Source organism: Lagopus muta, chromosome 13 (genome assembly GCF_023343835.1).
Source record: "Lagopus muta isolate bLagMut1 chromosome 13, bLagMut1 primary, whole genome shotgun sequence".
NCBI classification, from domain to species: domain Eukaryota; kingdom Metazoa; phylum Chordata; class Aves; order Galliformes; family Phasianidae; genus Lagopus; species Lagopus muta.
Window position 1 is genome coordinate 17,108,080 of NC_064445.1, and position 15,293 is coordinate 17,123,372.

At 42.8% G+C, this 15,293-nt stretch overlaps 1 protein-coding gene across 3 annotated transcripts in view; it reads left to right on the forward strand.

The window, feature by feature from the left end:
* Positions 1 to 1,932: 1,932 nt before the first annotated feature.
* Positions 1,933 to 15,293, forward strand: part of TBC1D8B (TBC1 domain family member 8B) — a 31,363-nt gene continuing 18,002 nt past the window's right edge. Inside the window, exons 1-4 of one of the 3 annotated variants that reach the window (XR_007379649.1) lie at positions 1,933 to 2,161; positions 9,865 to 9,975; positions 14,257 to 14,375; positions 14,942 to 15,167. Coding sequence is in view for 2 of the 3 variants with exons in the window: in XM_048959468.1 (XP_048815425.1) it covers positions 2,032 to 2,161; positions 9,865 to 9,975; positions 14,257 to 14,375; positions 14,942 to 15,167 (586 nt within the window). In the remaining variant the exon portion in view is untranslated. Of the gene's footprint in view, positions 2,162 to 9,864; positions 9,976 to 10,032; positions 11,564 to 14,256; positions 14,376 to 14,941; positions 15,168 to 15,293 lie in introns of those variants that run through there. The other 2 variants (XM_048959468.1, XM_048959469.1) reach the window with 2 other exon arrangements.

Consider the following 15,293-nt stretch of genomic DNA (forward strand, 5'->3'; position numbering starts at 1 on the left):
TAGAGACTGCCACATGGAGAATGTGCTGATGTACTGTAGTTGTTTGTCTTGTCTCATTAATGTTTTGTCTGTGTCAGTTACCATGTTTGTCAGTTTACCATTTCTTTTTCCACTCTAGTAAATGTAAAATACCAGAAATGTGTTGCTTCCTACTTTGTAATAAAAATAGGTAAAATGAATGGCAGCTTGAATTCAATCTATATTTGGTTTGAAAGGTAATAGCAGAGCTTCTCTTGTTATGATAGAATGGAATAAAAACCTTATGCCAGAGCATTTCATCCAGTTTTCAAAACTTCTCATGAACTAAACTGGTGCTGCTGGGTAAAGGCTTCCATATGTGTCTGGAAGTGGACAGGTATTGCCAAATACCGTTCGGTGAGGGCCTGGAACATTTCGTGTGGTCTGTACTCACAGATAGATTAATGGCTGGCAGAAACGCTGCAGGAAGTGGGTGCCCTGGGGAATGCTGGATAGAGTGGATAAAGTGAAGAAGTGCCGAGTTTGAAGTCTATCACTAGTGCACGATGTGCACAACTTCCTTATAAAAATAGCTTAAAGAAGAGTCTGAGTTTAAATGCATACTGATAAGATACACAATCAATAAAGCTTTGTTTTGGGAAAATTGATGCTAGAAATCACTGTGCTAAGGGACTGATCTGACAGAACAGAAAACTGTAGAGAAGTTTCTGGGAAATGGGCAAGTCCCACTTTGTTCCAAGTGACAGACTGTATGAGGAGTGAAGGCCAGGAGTGAGGCTTTCACACTCCTAATATATCATTAGGAGAAGTCATAGAGACCTCTTGCAGAGGCAATGGGCTTCCATGCCCTCAAGCTTATCTGTTTGGTTTTGGTCAGCACCAGAAGATACATTTGGAAAGCAGTGTGTAATGACAGAACGCGAGACCTCTAGTTTCTTCTGGCAAGGTAATGAAGAGACTTGAGAATAAATACTGGGAGAGAGCACTAGGTGTTGACGACTGAGCAGCTGGATGGCTGTGGTTGTGGCCCTCCTGTGGAGCTGGGAGTCACACTGTGCTGACCCACGGCCCCATGAAACCCTCAGCTGTCAGGTGTGTGTGGTGGAGTTTTTCCAGTGCAGGACTTTTAAATGTTTCCTCTTACTGCTTTCCCACAGGACAGCTAGCTCTGAGAGATCAGCTCATGAGGGTAGTCAGCAGCAGCAGACAGTAATATGGGCAGGTTGCCATATACAGTCTGAGTGTGAAGGCTGTTGTTTCACTCACTACCGGGCTTGATTGTTTTATTATAGCCTAAAAAAATAGTGCTAGTTGATGTGTAGATGATCTGAAGAACTACTTTATGGGGACAAATGACCAAGTTCTTGCAGACACACAAAGGCACAAAGACCGAGTCAAACTGTTGTTAAGAAACCCAAAATATCCACGTTGCTCCAAGTGAGCTTGTAATTTCATTGGGTGATAGAGGCAAGGAGGCAGTGCATCATCGTATATCATGAAGTGTAAATAGGTGGCAATATGTCTGCTGCTCCCCTGCTCGGGGCTGACAAGCAGGTTGAGGTGACTGACGTGCGTGGGCAATGTGACACGGCCAGGCGTTCGGGTGTTTCTTTCTGTGCCCCAGCCTGCCTCAAGGCACATCAGGCTTGGGAGACTAGAAAACAAGCGTCAACACCAAACAAAGCAGCGTTCTTCGGTGATGAATGCTTGATGTTTGGCCAAACTTAGCCGCACCTCTCTGGCTGCCACGAGGGGGGGCAAAACAAAAATCCCTTTGTGAGGAGATTTTCACGGCCGAGACCGACGTCCGGCTGCACCCCGCAGGGGCGGCAAGCGAAGCGCCACTTCCCGCCTCGCCTCAGAGCCGGCGGCCGCGCAGAACACGCCGGGAGCTGTAGGCCTGAGGCGTGGAGGACTCCCGCCGGGACTACGTCTCCCAGCGTGCCTCGGGGCGGCGGCGGCGGCGCTTGGCAGCCGGGCCGCGTACGTGGGAGCGGGAGGCGGCGGCGGGTATGGGCGGCGGTGGCAGCGGAGGGCGGTGAAGCCGCCGAGATGTGGCTGAAGCCCGAGGAGGTGTTGCTGAAAAATGCCCTCAAGCTATGGGTGCTGGAGCGCTCCAACCAGTACTTCGTACTGCAGAGGCGGCGGGGTTACGGCGAGGAGGGCGGTGGCGGGCTGGCAGGTACTGCGCGGGGCGGGCGGTGCTGCGGTGGCCGAGCGTGGGCCGATCCACCGCGGCGAGGTGCCTCGGGTGTTGTTTTCTTCTTCCCATCCCCCTCTTCCCCCTCCCCCCCTTTTTTTTAGTATAAATTTTTAAAAAATTGCTTTCCTTACTCTTCGCGTGCACCCCAGCAAGGTGGTGAGGTGGCAGAGCTGAAGCTCTGGGCTCGGCCAAACGGGAGGCTGCACTGACACCGCGACAGGCTCGCTGTAACGGGCTTTATTTAATGATAACTGGAGGTGCAGACCGGAGTGTCCAGGTTTGGTTATCGTCCGTGGCATAACGTCCTCTGGCACCCCAGCTGGGAGAAGAAATGGCACAGGGACGTGGAGTCACGTTGGGGTGTCACAGAACCTAAGGAGTTGGAAGGAACTTATGGGGATCTCCCAGTCCAACTTCCCCTGATCTGGTTTTACCCATTACCCGTTATCTTGTCACTGCATGCTACTGAAAAGAACCTGGCCCCATCCCTTTGACTCCTGCCCTTTAGATATTGCACCCCGGGGTACCGCTGGCCATATGGCCACAAGGGTGCACTGCTGGCTCGTGGCCAGCGTGGTTTTAAAGTGTTACGAATGAGTTGTGTCTCTGGGTTCGTGAGTATGAGTTGCATCTTCACATTCTCTCTAATTGCGTCGTCATATTGTAAGCTGTACTGAACGTGATGCATTATTGTCTTATTGAAGCATTTGTTAATTCTTCCCAACAATGTAATAACATCTAATCGTCTGACTGACAAATTCCACAGGTAGAAATAGCCCTTCCCACCAGAGGAGTTTCATTGGCATGTGAACAACTTACAGGGGGCAAGGAACACGTAAAAAGAAATAACTGCATGATCCCAGATTCCATGCTAGGAATATCGTAATGTTATAGTAGATAATGTCAGGCTTCGGCTTACAACAAAGGATGATGTCTTTCAACTCTGGTCACCAATCTGGGTTGGCTGTTCTCTGTCCTGTGTCTTTGGAAACCAAAGCAAGCTGAAGCGATACAAAGGTTGTCAGGCAGTGTGGTAAGATTCACCCAAGAACTGCGACAAAAATGAAAGAATGAGATGTCTGTCACTGTTCTCCTGACCTTGCAAGCATATAGCAGCATGGGAAGAACACCCATGTTCTTGCATGTTTTGTTTCTATAGCTTTTCTATTTATATGAGGCTCATACAGCTTTTATTTGCACAGGTTACTTTTTAGTGAACAGAAGCAAAAGTAAGATGTTCCTGAATTAAATTGGTAAATAACAAGGGTTAGCAGAAGAATTGGAAAATAACAGAGTTAGATTTGTGTTTGCAGGTATGAAAATATTCAAACCTCCTAGGTATAAACTAGCATAAATTGCTGTGCCTGATTTTAATTTCTTAGTACTGTGTGTGACTCAGATAATTAGTGCTTACTTCAGAAAAAAAGCAATGAACAGCTATTATGCTATGCCATCACCTAGGAGAGTGCCAGCAAGAGCCTTTTGCTGTTCTTGTGAGCAGTGTTTTCCAGCTGATGCGGCACAGGATGAAAGGGACTGGGAAATGGAGCCCTGTAGGAGTAGAGGGACAGTGCCTCAACATAGCATGGGGAGGAGGGTGCAGAGTGCTGCATGGCTGGGACTGCACTGTTGTGCTGGCTGAGGGATGGCTGCAATGGATTTCCAGTGATACAAGAATATGCTCAGTAAGGAAGACTTTGAGGAGGGAGCAAGTGAGTATTGAGGGCATAACCAGAAGCAGAAGGTGCAGACCGAGTAAAAGAGGAAGGCAGGGTTTGATGTGTTAGCATGGGCTTATAAAGAAATCCATGCTTAGGTTTGTTTGTGCATCCCTTTGGACTGGTACAACAGGGTCAGTTTGTCATCTTTTGGTGATGGCTAGCTCCTGTGGTTTGTGTCCACGCACAGTGTAGTTTACTAGTTGGTTAGTGTGGATAGAGATGGATACTTTGTGCTGGTTTCGCTTAGCCTTGGTCCTCTCTGCTTTTATACACCTGCTTAGTTTTACATTTCATTCTCTTTTCCTCCTTAGACCTCACCTAAGGGTGCGGATACTGTAACCTGTTTGACTGCTTCTACTTCCTGATATTTCAAGTGCACTGTGCTGTCACAGAATCTTCTGCCTGCAGTGCAGCTGTGTGGCCACGTCCTCCAGTCCTTCTGTTTCTGCAGAGCCACTACAGGAGGTCTGCTTAGTCCTTCTAGGGTGTATTTGTAAGGATACAGTTAAACAAAATGGTGTGTGTGACAAAGCGCAGTTACAGTGACAGAAACTGCTGCTGTGAATGTGCATGCTGTACACAAGGTCTAGTGAGATCGAGGAGGTTGGTCATGAAGACATTGTTTCAGTTATATATATTGTTTGGTTATAGGACCTTAGCTAGAAGGCAGGTATTCTGGAGTAATTATATATGATGTTACAAAATACCAGTCTTTCAGTGACATGCTTTAGCTTTTTCCTTTCTGCTCCAGTGTACAGCACAGCTGTGAGAGGAGAGACACTTACTGGTAAAGCACATGGTTGGGAATAATCTTCCCTGCTCACTGAATGTGCTGTGCTTGAAAAAAGGGAGATTTCAAATGTTGGGAAAAATCCTGACTCTTCAAGTCCTAGATTTCCGGCAGCAATTACTGCTATCCTGAATCTGCAGAAGGTTCTTGATGCTATTCCTGCTTGTAGAATGCAGCCTGTTGTCTGTGTCACTGCTAGCTAGCGTGCTAGCAGAGGAGGCTGGAGACAGAGCTAGGCTTGTATATGCTCTATGAGGAAATTGACTTTATCTGTCAAAGGGCATTATGTTAAAGAACCCTTTAGCATGGTGAGTATCAGCAGCAGGGACCTTGCTTCACACAGAACTTCCTATTGGGTCAATTAAAAATGGTACTTGGTGATCTTATAGGAATTCGTTTTAATAGGAATAGCAGGGCAGGAGAGGAAGCTTGGGAAGCTTTGCACTGTAAGTAGGCTCAGTGTGTGACAGAGGCAATGTTTGTTTTTTGGAACTTCAAGGTCTGTGCTGTGGAGTTGGGTGTGAGGCTGGAGAGGTGCAGCCTGTGCTTCGGGCAGTTTTCAAGTTGCCACAGAGGTCTGTAGTAGTGTGTCCCACTGTCTGGTGAAGAGCAGGTATGGTAGCTCTGCTGGCACTGGGAGGAGCAGGCAGCGCTGCGGTGTGGCTGTGCTGCTGCCTTGGGGACAGAAGGGTTGGCACTGAAGGTCATTTTGCTTGGTCTCCGCAGAAGGTGCTGCACTGCCTAGATGTTCAGGAGTTTTACTCACCTCTCTATTTAGCTCTGATTGCGTATTGAATTGACATCTATTCATGTTCTGCAGCCTTTAGCTGTGCAGAAGCGAAGAAGAGAAGGAGCTGATGTATGTCAGACTTGCCACTGGACCTACCAAGGAGACCAGTGTTTGTCTTTTTTACAGAAAGTTTGTAATTTCCCAGTTTTCAAGGATATCTTTATTGCCACAAGTACATTTACATGTGGCCCTGAATACACACCTTTGTTTAATAAGCTGCCATTGTCTCACCTGAGTCATAAGCACTGGCCAGAATGTACATTGTAAATAGAGATGAAATCCTACTCACAGGAGACTTAGATGAACCAGTTTTACATCTCAATTGCTAAAGAGCATTTGCATCTCAGTCCATGCTCTGTAGTGCCTTAAGCTGAGGTTCCTTAGTCATGAGACCAAGCTGATTTGGAAATACAATTAAACAAAACAAAACAAAAAAAAAGGAGTTCTGTTCTGTGCTTAATTTGAAGAAATGGGACAGGGAGTCTTATTCACAAGTTGACATTCTCCCATTTTAAATAGAGCACACTGAGACAGAGAGGTTTTTTTGGCTAAGTATAGCACTTGTAAATGGCCAGTTGTCACTAGATAAACTTTTTTTTTTAATTTTAAGTGAACCAAAATGCTGTGTAAATGTATTTAACATTCTGGGATGAGGCTTTATCTTGCTTTTGTAAACAAATATATATGGTGGTGAGGATTTGTGGTTTGGGTCTCTTGCATTGCATTGCTTCCAGGGTTGATTTCCTTCTTTGATGCACAATTTATTATTGACTTTATTTATTATTGACTTTACAATACAAAAACAACTGAACAGTTCATGTAAAAGCCATTGCTTTACATTCTTCATGTTTATGTTTCTTCTGAACATAGAGATGCTGGTTTTGGAAGGTACTGAGGCTGTTGCATGCGTCCCTGCTGGGAGGTGTCCTCAGTGGGATTCCACCCATTCTGTTCCATATTATAAACAGGTGTTGCTCTTGAACTATAACAAATATCTGATTGAAACGAGTGATATTTATTTTCTGACACAAGCCTACTTTTTTCATAGTGTTTTTCCCCTTCCTTTGGACTTGCTTTAAGGTTCAGGTTGCTCTAAGCCTCAGGTTGCAGAAAGGAGCAATTAATGCCAAACCAAACTCTTCCTGCAGATCTCCACTTTCTGCATTTGCTGTCACTTGGATGCAGCTCTTACATTACTTTCACACTGTGCCTTTTTACATCAGCATAAACAAACGTGGAGTGAAGCCTCAGTTGTACCTGGATGTGTCTGCTTTGAGAGACCCTGGGGACGCGGGGCTGGCCAGCACCGTGCTGATGAAGCATCTCTGTCTGTAAGGAGCTCTAACTCTCATCAATATTTGATGTCCAGTAACACTTCTAATGTAGTAAATCAGGAGAGTGATCTGGTTTTAATTTCATCAATTATTGATCTCAAAGGTACTGTTAGGCAGCAGAGGAGCAAACAGGCTTGTGCCAACTCTGCTTCAGAGCAACAGCAGTTCTTTAGGGAAAGCACTCGGCAGTACTCTCTGGATGTGCCTGGTGAGATAGAAGAACACAGCAGTGTCGCTCCCAAAAGACAAAGTGCTGGGCAGTTATTTTCGTGTAGCAGATAGGCATTATTGCCATAAGTTGGTACACGTGAGAGCAGAATTCATGGTGAACATGTTCTGGTGGGTGTCTCTGCAGCAAAGTACCAAGGATACTATGCAAGGCACAGTGCTGGTATGTTGCTTCCAGTTACCATTGAGTCATCCACACTCAGCTCTGAAGGTTTGGTGTCACTGAGGCAATTTGTTCCTGATATTCTGTCAGCTAATGTTTGTATTCTGTTGGCCCAAGGCTACATAAAGTTTTGCAAAGATTACCTTATTCCAAAGCTATTCAGGTTTCCTGGCCCCTTTATTTTCTAGGATGTTTTTCTCTATTCACTTCAGTATCCATGGTGCTTCTCAATGGTTTTACTTAAACCATTTTTTAACTTCTAACTTAAAACCAAGTTTTAACTTTACCATGAAATTGAGAGTGTTTTCTAAAAACAGAACCTTTCTCCTTGTGAGTGTGCATCACTGAAGTTGTCAAAAGCTGAAATCATTCCCTGTGTGAGGCTGGAGAAGGACTTTGCTGAAATCACTGCCAGAAACTGTGGGTCTGAGAGCAGAGGTGAGACCAGAATCATAGAATTGCTCTGTTAGGAAAAGTTCTTAGAGATCATTAAGTCCAACTGCAACTTAACCATACTGCCCTAACTCTAGTAGGTGACCTTCTGAAGGTTGTCCCTAGAACTGGTGTTTGAGAACAGTATGCTGCATATCATTGGCAAGGGATTGGCAAATAGGGTCTGATTTGCTTTTTCCTCTTGCATCCCTTGTGGAGGTAGTGCCACTATTTGGGTTGAGCAGTTGCTGATTCTTCTGCTCTCTACTCCTTTATTTCACAATTAACTTCCTTGGACTAATGACCTTTAAACCTTTCCTTGTCTGCAGCCTTGGAAGTGAACATTCCCATCTTGTAGTCGGAGCATATTCAGGCCCAGGAAAAGCAGGTGGGACTGCCAGGTTCTTGCAGTGATGCCAGTAACTGCAGCTGTGAAATGAGCTCATCACCTCTTGAATATTTAATGGCTGAAGCACTGACCTGCAGTTGTGTTGTAGACAGCACTGCTGACTGGTGGAACTACTGAAATGAGAAATACTGGTGCAGTTTGTGCCTAAAATTCTGTGATATGATGATCTGTGATATGATCTATAAAATCTGATGGTATTCCAAACTGATGGGAGCTCTTACAGCACTCAGGAATGCTGCTCCCTAGTGTGCTGTCACACTCATTCACACAAGCTGAGCTGTTGCATCAACCTTAGCAATAGTGACTAATGTCTTGGTACCATATTGTAACAAAAATATGATGAGGAGAATTGTAGAAGACAATAAAGTATCTGCTGAAGCAGAGCCAGCTTTGTGACGAAGAGCTCAGTGTTATGACTCAGTAAGCCACAGCTCTTAAAGCAGTTATGAATGTTATCTGTTCAATGACTGACTGTAGTTTGAATGTACAAAAAATGCTACTTTTCAACAGGTACAGTCTATGAGTTGCAGGCAATGCAAGGTAATAGTTTTGATTGATGAGATTTACTGGTCTTTGGGTTCCCTTTGTGGTTTTTATTTGCTTCCATTTTGTTAAGACAAGGAAAATCATTCTGAAACTTGAATAGCCACATCGATAGGTCACACGAGGTCTGTGCTGCAAGGGAAATCGTGTTCAGAGGATAAATGCCTGGATAAAATTGAGAGGTCTTGCTTTGATTCACTGAGTACTCACAACTGGTACTTTCCTAAGTTGAGGAGCGATTAATGGAAGGAAAGTAGAGTGACAGCATTGCTTGTATTTTCATTGCTGTTGTAACAGATTTACTTGAACATCAGAATCCAGAAGTTTGTATTTTTTTCTGTGTAGATTTTTCTTCTTCTTTTAGAATTTCTTGATTCTTAGCTTTAAATACAGCTTTTAAGATCTCTGAGCTGTGTAACATCTTTGTTACTCTTAGTGACAATGATTTTGCTTGTCAAGATAAAATGCATACTCATTTTGTCAGGAAATATATCGAGAGAGAAGAGAGAGTGTCTTTTTTTTTCTTTTTTGGTAGAGATGAAGTGTGTTTTGTTAGTATTTTGATGTAAGCTGTGTTTAAGTGGAACCAATTCAATATTTAGGGGCAAGGAGGTAACGTGGTCGTTGTATCTGGTACCAGTAATCTGTAATGAAGTAATGCATCATCACACATGATGGCAGGATGAAATCCTCATGTTCCATGGTTTATAATGGAGTCTTCTGATAGACTTGATAAAGAAAGGCATTTTGTAGCCCAATGCCTGGAGAATGGAATGAACAGGAAAACTTCTGTCTGTATAGGGAGTGTGACATGGTGTTCTCATGCGAAGGGAGGGCATGAGATTTTCATAAATCAGACATCATGTTTGTACAGTTTCCCTAGAACTGTTTCCTTTGTCTGTAAAACAGAACAACAGTAAGTGGCTAATGAAGAGGTAGTCCAATCTCTGCTCGTGCTTATTAAAGGCTGGGAACTGCCATGATCCTTCTTAGGTTATCCTCTGGTTTACCATACTGCATGGCTATTGCTTCCAAGGGCATCATCTCAAACTTTTTCTCCCTCAGTTTGTGTTTATAATGTTTGTAATGGCTTCCCAGCAGCTTCCTCTGGGAAGGCTTTTCATTTTGTTCATCTGTGCTTCTTTTTTTCTCAGAGCTTATTACAGAATAAATCTTCACTTGGATAACATTCCTATTCAGTAAGAAAGGAACTGGGAGGTAAGTATGCATTTCACAGCTTTAGTTTTACGAGGCTGCTTGTGCTTTCTTCAGGTCTTCTCGTGGGAACCCTAGATGCAGTATTGGATTCTACATCGAAAGTGGCCCCATTTCGCATCCTGCATCAGACACCAGACTCACAGGTCTACTGGTCCATTGCGTGTGGTATGTACTGTTCTTTTAGTGAGTTTATAAAATGAAAAGTTGGGATGCAAAGGATGGGCTGAATCTTATGGTTGGGTTAATCCTCTCACGTCATTCATTCCGGTGATCTTCACACGGTTGAAAATTATTTGGTAATCACACAGAATCACAGAATGGCCAGGGTTGGAAGGGACCTCAAGGATCATGAATCTCCAACCCCCTGCCACATGCAGGGCCACCAACCTCCACATTTCATATCAGCCCAGGCTGCCCAGGGCCCCATATATAGTGATGCTCAGGATATTTCAGTCCTGAGATTGACAGTGGTTTATGGTTCCAGTTTTTCAGAATATACCTATGGACCCTTCATATGATAAGGTCAGCTTGCCTGTTTTTTTTGCAGCAGTCTGTATAGTACTGAGGAACTGCCTTGATGCTCTCTTAGAATTGCAGGGGCACAATCTTTTATTTTCTAAGCTGCAAAGGAGGTCTGTAATTTGGCATAGTTCAGGATGATGTGGAAAAGTTGACCCTTGAGGGGATAAAGTATAAAAGCTATAGGTATAAATAGCAGGAATTGCTTATCTGATTTTTATTTTTCTACTTTATCTTTGTTAAGAATGAGCCAGCCTTCCTGTCATGATAGCAGCTGAATTCTTCCTCATATCTGTTGGTCTTAGGGTGTAAGAGGTTCTTTCTCTTTTGTGTGTTATGTTATTAGTCAGTAGCAAATGGAAAAGAAAATTGACCTTGAAAGTGGAGTACGTGGCTTTTCCTAAAGCATCCTTATTACTAGGTTGATTTTGTTGTTGTTGTTATTGTTTGTTTTTAAATTCTGCAGCTTCCCCTGAGAAATAAGTGTAAATCCCCTTACACACACTGCTGAAATACCAAGTATTCAAGAGACCTCCATTTCAAAAGTTGAGAGAACTCAGTTCTTTGCATGCATCACTGTTTTTTCTTCCTCAGCATGATCTTGCCTTTATATTGAAACTAAGATAGTCACGTGGTCAGATGACAAATGTTGTAGGATGAATCCATTTCTTAGGCTTATTAAAAACTGTGAAAAAGTCTATAATTACACTTAAAAGAACCCACATTTTAGTTCATTTTTTCCATGCTTTAAGTTTTTTAGTTAGTTGTGTTCTGTACAGAAGTGAAAAACCCAAGTCTCTATCTAGACTTCTCTGGTCTCACAAGCATCCAAACCTGTGGTAAAAGATGAGAATTGAAGGAAAATTAGAGGTGCCACTCTGCAAACGTTTATGTGATAGAAGGAATCATAAAGTGATGGAATGACTTGGGTTGGAAGGGACCATAAAGATCATCTAGTCCCAATGCCTTGCTGTGGGCAGGATTGACAACCACTAAATCAGGCATCAAATTAGGGCCCAGGGCCCCATCCAACCTGTCTTCAGGAGTGGGGAATCCACAAATTCTCTGCGCAATGTCTTCCACTGCCTCACCAGCCTCTGAGTGATAATTTTCCCCAGTCATCTAACCTAAGTCTCCCCTCTCTTAGATTAAAACCACTCCCCCTTGTCCTGTCACGATCGGACCGCATACAAAGTCAGTCTCCCTCCTGTCTATAAGCTCCTTTGAAGTACTGGTAAGCTATGATGAGATCTCTCCAGAGCTTCCTCTTCTCCAGCCTGAAGAAGCCCAGCTCCCTCAGCCTGAATAATTCTACCAGTAAATGCAGTGCTCTTGTTGCATTGAATTGTGCTGTTTTCTTTATGAACCTTCATTATTCACCTTAAATAAGCAATTGTGCCTTTTCCTGTTTGTTAAAATTAAATTAGCCACTGCATAAATTCTGATGTTTCCTTTTCAATGTTTGGCTCGATTGTTTCTGCATTTCATGCTGCAGTGCTAATCGGCTCGTACTCGTGTTCTTCAAGGGCTCATCTGAGGAGCAAGAGAATTGTTAAATGACTTAATGTAATTCATAATGTCTCACTTCGAAAGGGCAACATTATAAATGAAATACAATTTGAATGGTTTGTGCATTGGCTGTAAATAAAATTTGGAGACTTGTTCTGGAGAGGTCAGAACAAATGGTGTCAGGCTGTTAAGAAAGGTGCTGTGATAAATGAGTTGGAAGTGCACTCTGGGGGATTCTAATGGCATCAGGTAAGCTCCTGAGAAAACATGAAAGGTAATCTTCACTCTAGGACTGAATTTTTGCCAGTTCTGTGCTTCTTAAGTACACTTTAGAACAAAAGGCTTCACGGTGTAATTATGCTTCATGTTATGAAACACATTGTTCCTTCTGTGAAGTGAATAAATGGAGGAGGAGATTGCTTTCTTTCCTGCTTTCACACAGTGAGGGTCTGAAACAGTACTGCTGAATTGTTTAAATGTTTAGAAATAGTTTCATCTTCATTGTGCCACATCTGTGCCTTTGCTTCTTAGAGTGACTCAAATAATTGCTCTGAATGTGTAGTCGGAGAGGGAGAATTCGTTTTGATTTCATTGCTTCATTAATTACTCTATCATTTTTCAAGTGTCATTGCAAATCCAGCATGTGTAGCACAGCCTAACTAACAATATTTAGATCGATTTCTATTTATTCCCTTAAGGCAGCCTTAATTCTGTGGAGTCCACTGAAAGTTGTTCATTTAGTCTTTACAAAGTAAATTGAAAAAACAGAAATTGTGCATGGTGTGTTCTTGCCTGGGGTAGTGACAGTATGTGATTGTAGACTGTTTAGTTGTGAGCATTCCTGGGAAGGATATAACAACCAACTCACATATGTTCTAGAATCCTTTTATTGAATCCTATGTAAATTCTTCCCCTCCATTTCCTTCTCTCTGTATCCCCCCATCTGATGGAGTGGAAAGAATCACCTGTCTTTAAGGAGTCGATTCAGTGTTGAATTTGCTAGGCCTCTTCTGTTGGTTCACTAGTATAAGCTCTGCTTTATTACCTGTTTCCACCTGCGTGGAAAGCAAGTATGTGAAAAGAGTAAGATGAATTATCATAACCATTTCACAGCTTGTATCTAGCAGTAAGAGTTTTCCCTTCTATTTGAAGCAAGCCACTAATCTGTTTCTAAGTAGTTCAGGTGAGATAGTTGGTGGTTTTTTTTGCTGTAAAATCACAGTGACATTCACAGTGAAGTAAGTGATTGCCTTCTGAAACCTAGAAAAAAAGCACTGTCAAGCGAGTAAAGTAACATAATGAGGTCGTCTTTTCTCTAAGCTATTTGCAAGTGCCATATTTACATTCTGGGAACATTGAATTTTGTCTTGTCTCTATGTTTGGCATGTTCCTTATGGCTAGTGGTGGCAGATTTTTAAGTTACTCCTCTGGCTTGTATGTAACGAAAGAGGAGGAGGCATTCCTTAATTCCTCAGCACTGCAGTCCCATAGGGTTCAGAAGAAAAACGGTACTAATTCTGGAGGTGCCAGATGCTGCTTCAGGGGTCATTCAGCTGGTATGAATGAGCCTTTTGTCCTGGCACAGGAGGTCTGGGGTATATGGCTTTCCATCTAGGGCACAGCTCTGCTTCTGTCCTCTTTTAGAACTTCTAACTGCAGGAAAACATTGCATTGTTTGGAATTAGAATGTAAGCAGAACTTTACTATATAGATGGAATGACAGCTGTTTCCTGAATGGTGCTTGGCTTAGCACCATTAGTGCTTAGTGTGATTAGAAATCTAATTAAAATGTGACTTGATAGAGAATGTGATGAAACAATGACTTGTACTGAGCATAAGCAAATATTTGTGGTAGGCAGCAGAGATGGTTGTTTTATGTATCCAAAGAGAGAAAAATCTTTGCTACCATCCTGGCCACGGAGGTGCGTACGGTGATACAACCTTACCCTTGGGAGGAGTGTTTGTGCACCAGTGCAAATCCGAGGCTGGGAGTTCTCCTGTGGGAACTGCTGTGGCTTTGTGATTAAAGCTGAGCGTATCAAAAGCTCATGTTTATTTTCTGATAAGTTTCTGAATGTGATCTCGTGTTTCCCACCTTCGAGGGGAGCGTCCTACGTACTAACATGGGTGTGTGCTGGTGATGCTGGTGATGCTGGTGAGCCAGAGGAACTGTCAGTCCCAGTCTGGCTTCAGCACTGAGCCACAAAATCTTGACAAAGCTGGAATGCTTCTAGGGGTAATGGCTAGAAATACAGCTGCGTAAAGAGCCTGAAAGATAAAAACACAGCAGTGTCATTACTGTGATTTGGATTTGTGGATATAAATTACTCTGTGAACCTGAAATTTGCTGAATGTTCTCTTGATTAATGTTTTTAATGAAGTAATTAAAGTCACTTCTATCTTTCTACTTTCCATCAGGAGCCAGCAGAGAAGAGATAACAGAACACTGGGACTGGTTAGAACACAATGTCATGAACATTTTATCGGTGTTTGATTCAAATGAAGATATTACAAGCTTTGTCCAGGGAAAGATAAGAGTAAGTAGAAGGCACATGACACAGTTGAGAAAGGCTGAGTATTTTTACTTCTTAATGTACACAAATCTTATGTTCCATGCAGACAGCACCACGATATTGTGTACTTCTGAGTGAATAATACGCTCCATTGTTACTGTTTATCTGCCACATAGTTAAATAAAGTTGTTCGACACAAGTTATGTCTTGGTAAATGGTACACCACGTGCCTTTAGATAGTGGTCTGGAACTGATAACAAATTATCTCACAATAGTTTTGAGAACCCCTAGGAAGTATATGAGAGTTCATTTTGCAATTACTAAACATTTAGCCCTGAAGTTCATGTGATTAAGTGAGGAAAATAGATTGTTTTCAGATAAGGAAACCTGAAGATGTGTGTCGTGCCAAAGCTGTATGAATCTGAAGTGGCACGTGTGAGCTGTAACCTTGTGTTTTGATCCTCAGACTATTCTTCAAGTTGTAAAATACAATATCCTATAAGGAGAATACTCCTTTGTATGTGTGCAGTTTTTTATAAGACATCCACATTTATGGATACGTATGTGAAATAACTGTTTTCTTGTTTTAGGGTTTGATTGCTGAGGAAGGAAAAGGTTCTTTTACAAAAGAAGAAGATCCCGAGAAGTTTCGTGAAGGTCTTATGAAGTTTGAGAGGTGCTTTGGGTTACCAGAGCAGGAGAAGTTGGTTACCTATTACTCATGCAGCTACTGGAAGGGCCGGGTGCCTTGTCAAGGATGGCTTTATCTTAGTACCAACTTCCTGAGCTTTTACTCATTTTTGCTGGGAGCAGAAAGTAAGTAAGGCCTAAGCTAAGGCTGGTCCTTTCGTGTTTTACTGTATATGTTTCACATGTGGAAGCATTTTTCTTATGTCATGAGGAAGTGATTTGCCATGTGAGCAGGTGTCTAATTGATAATTG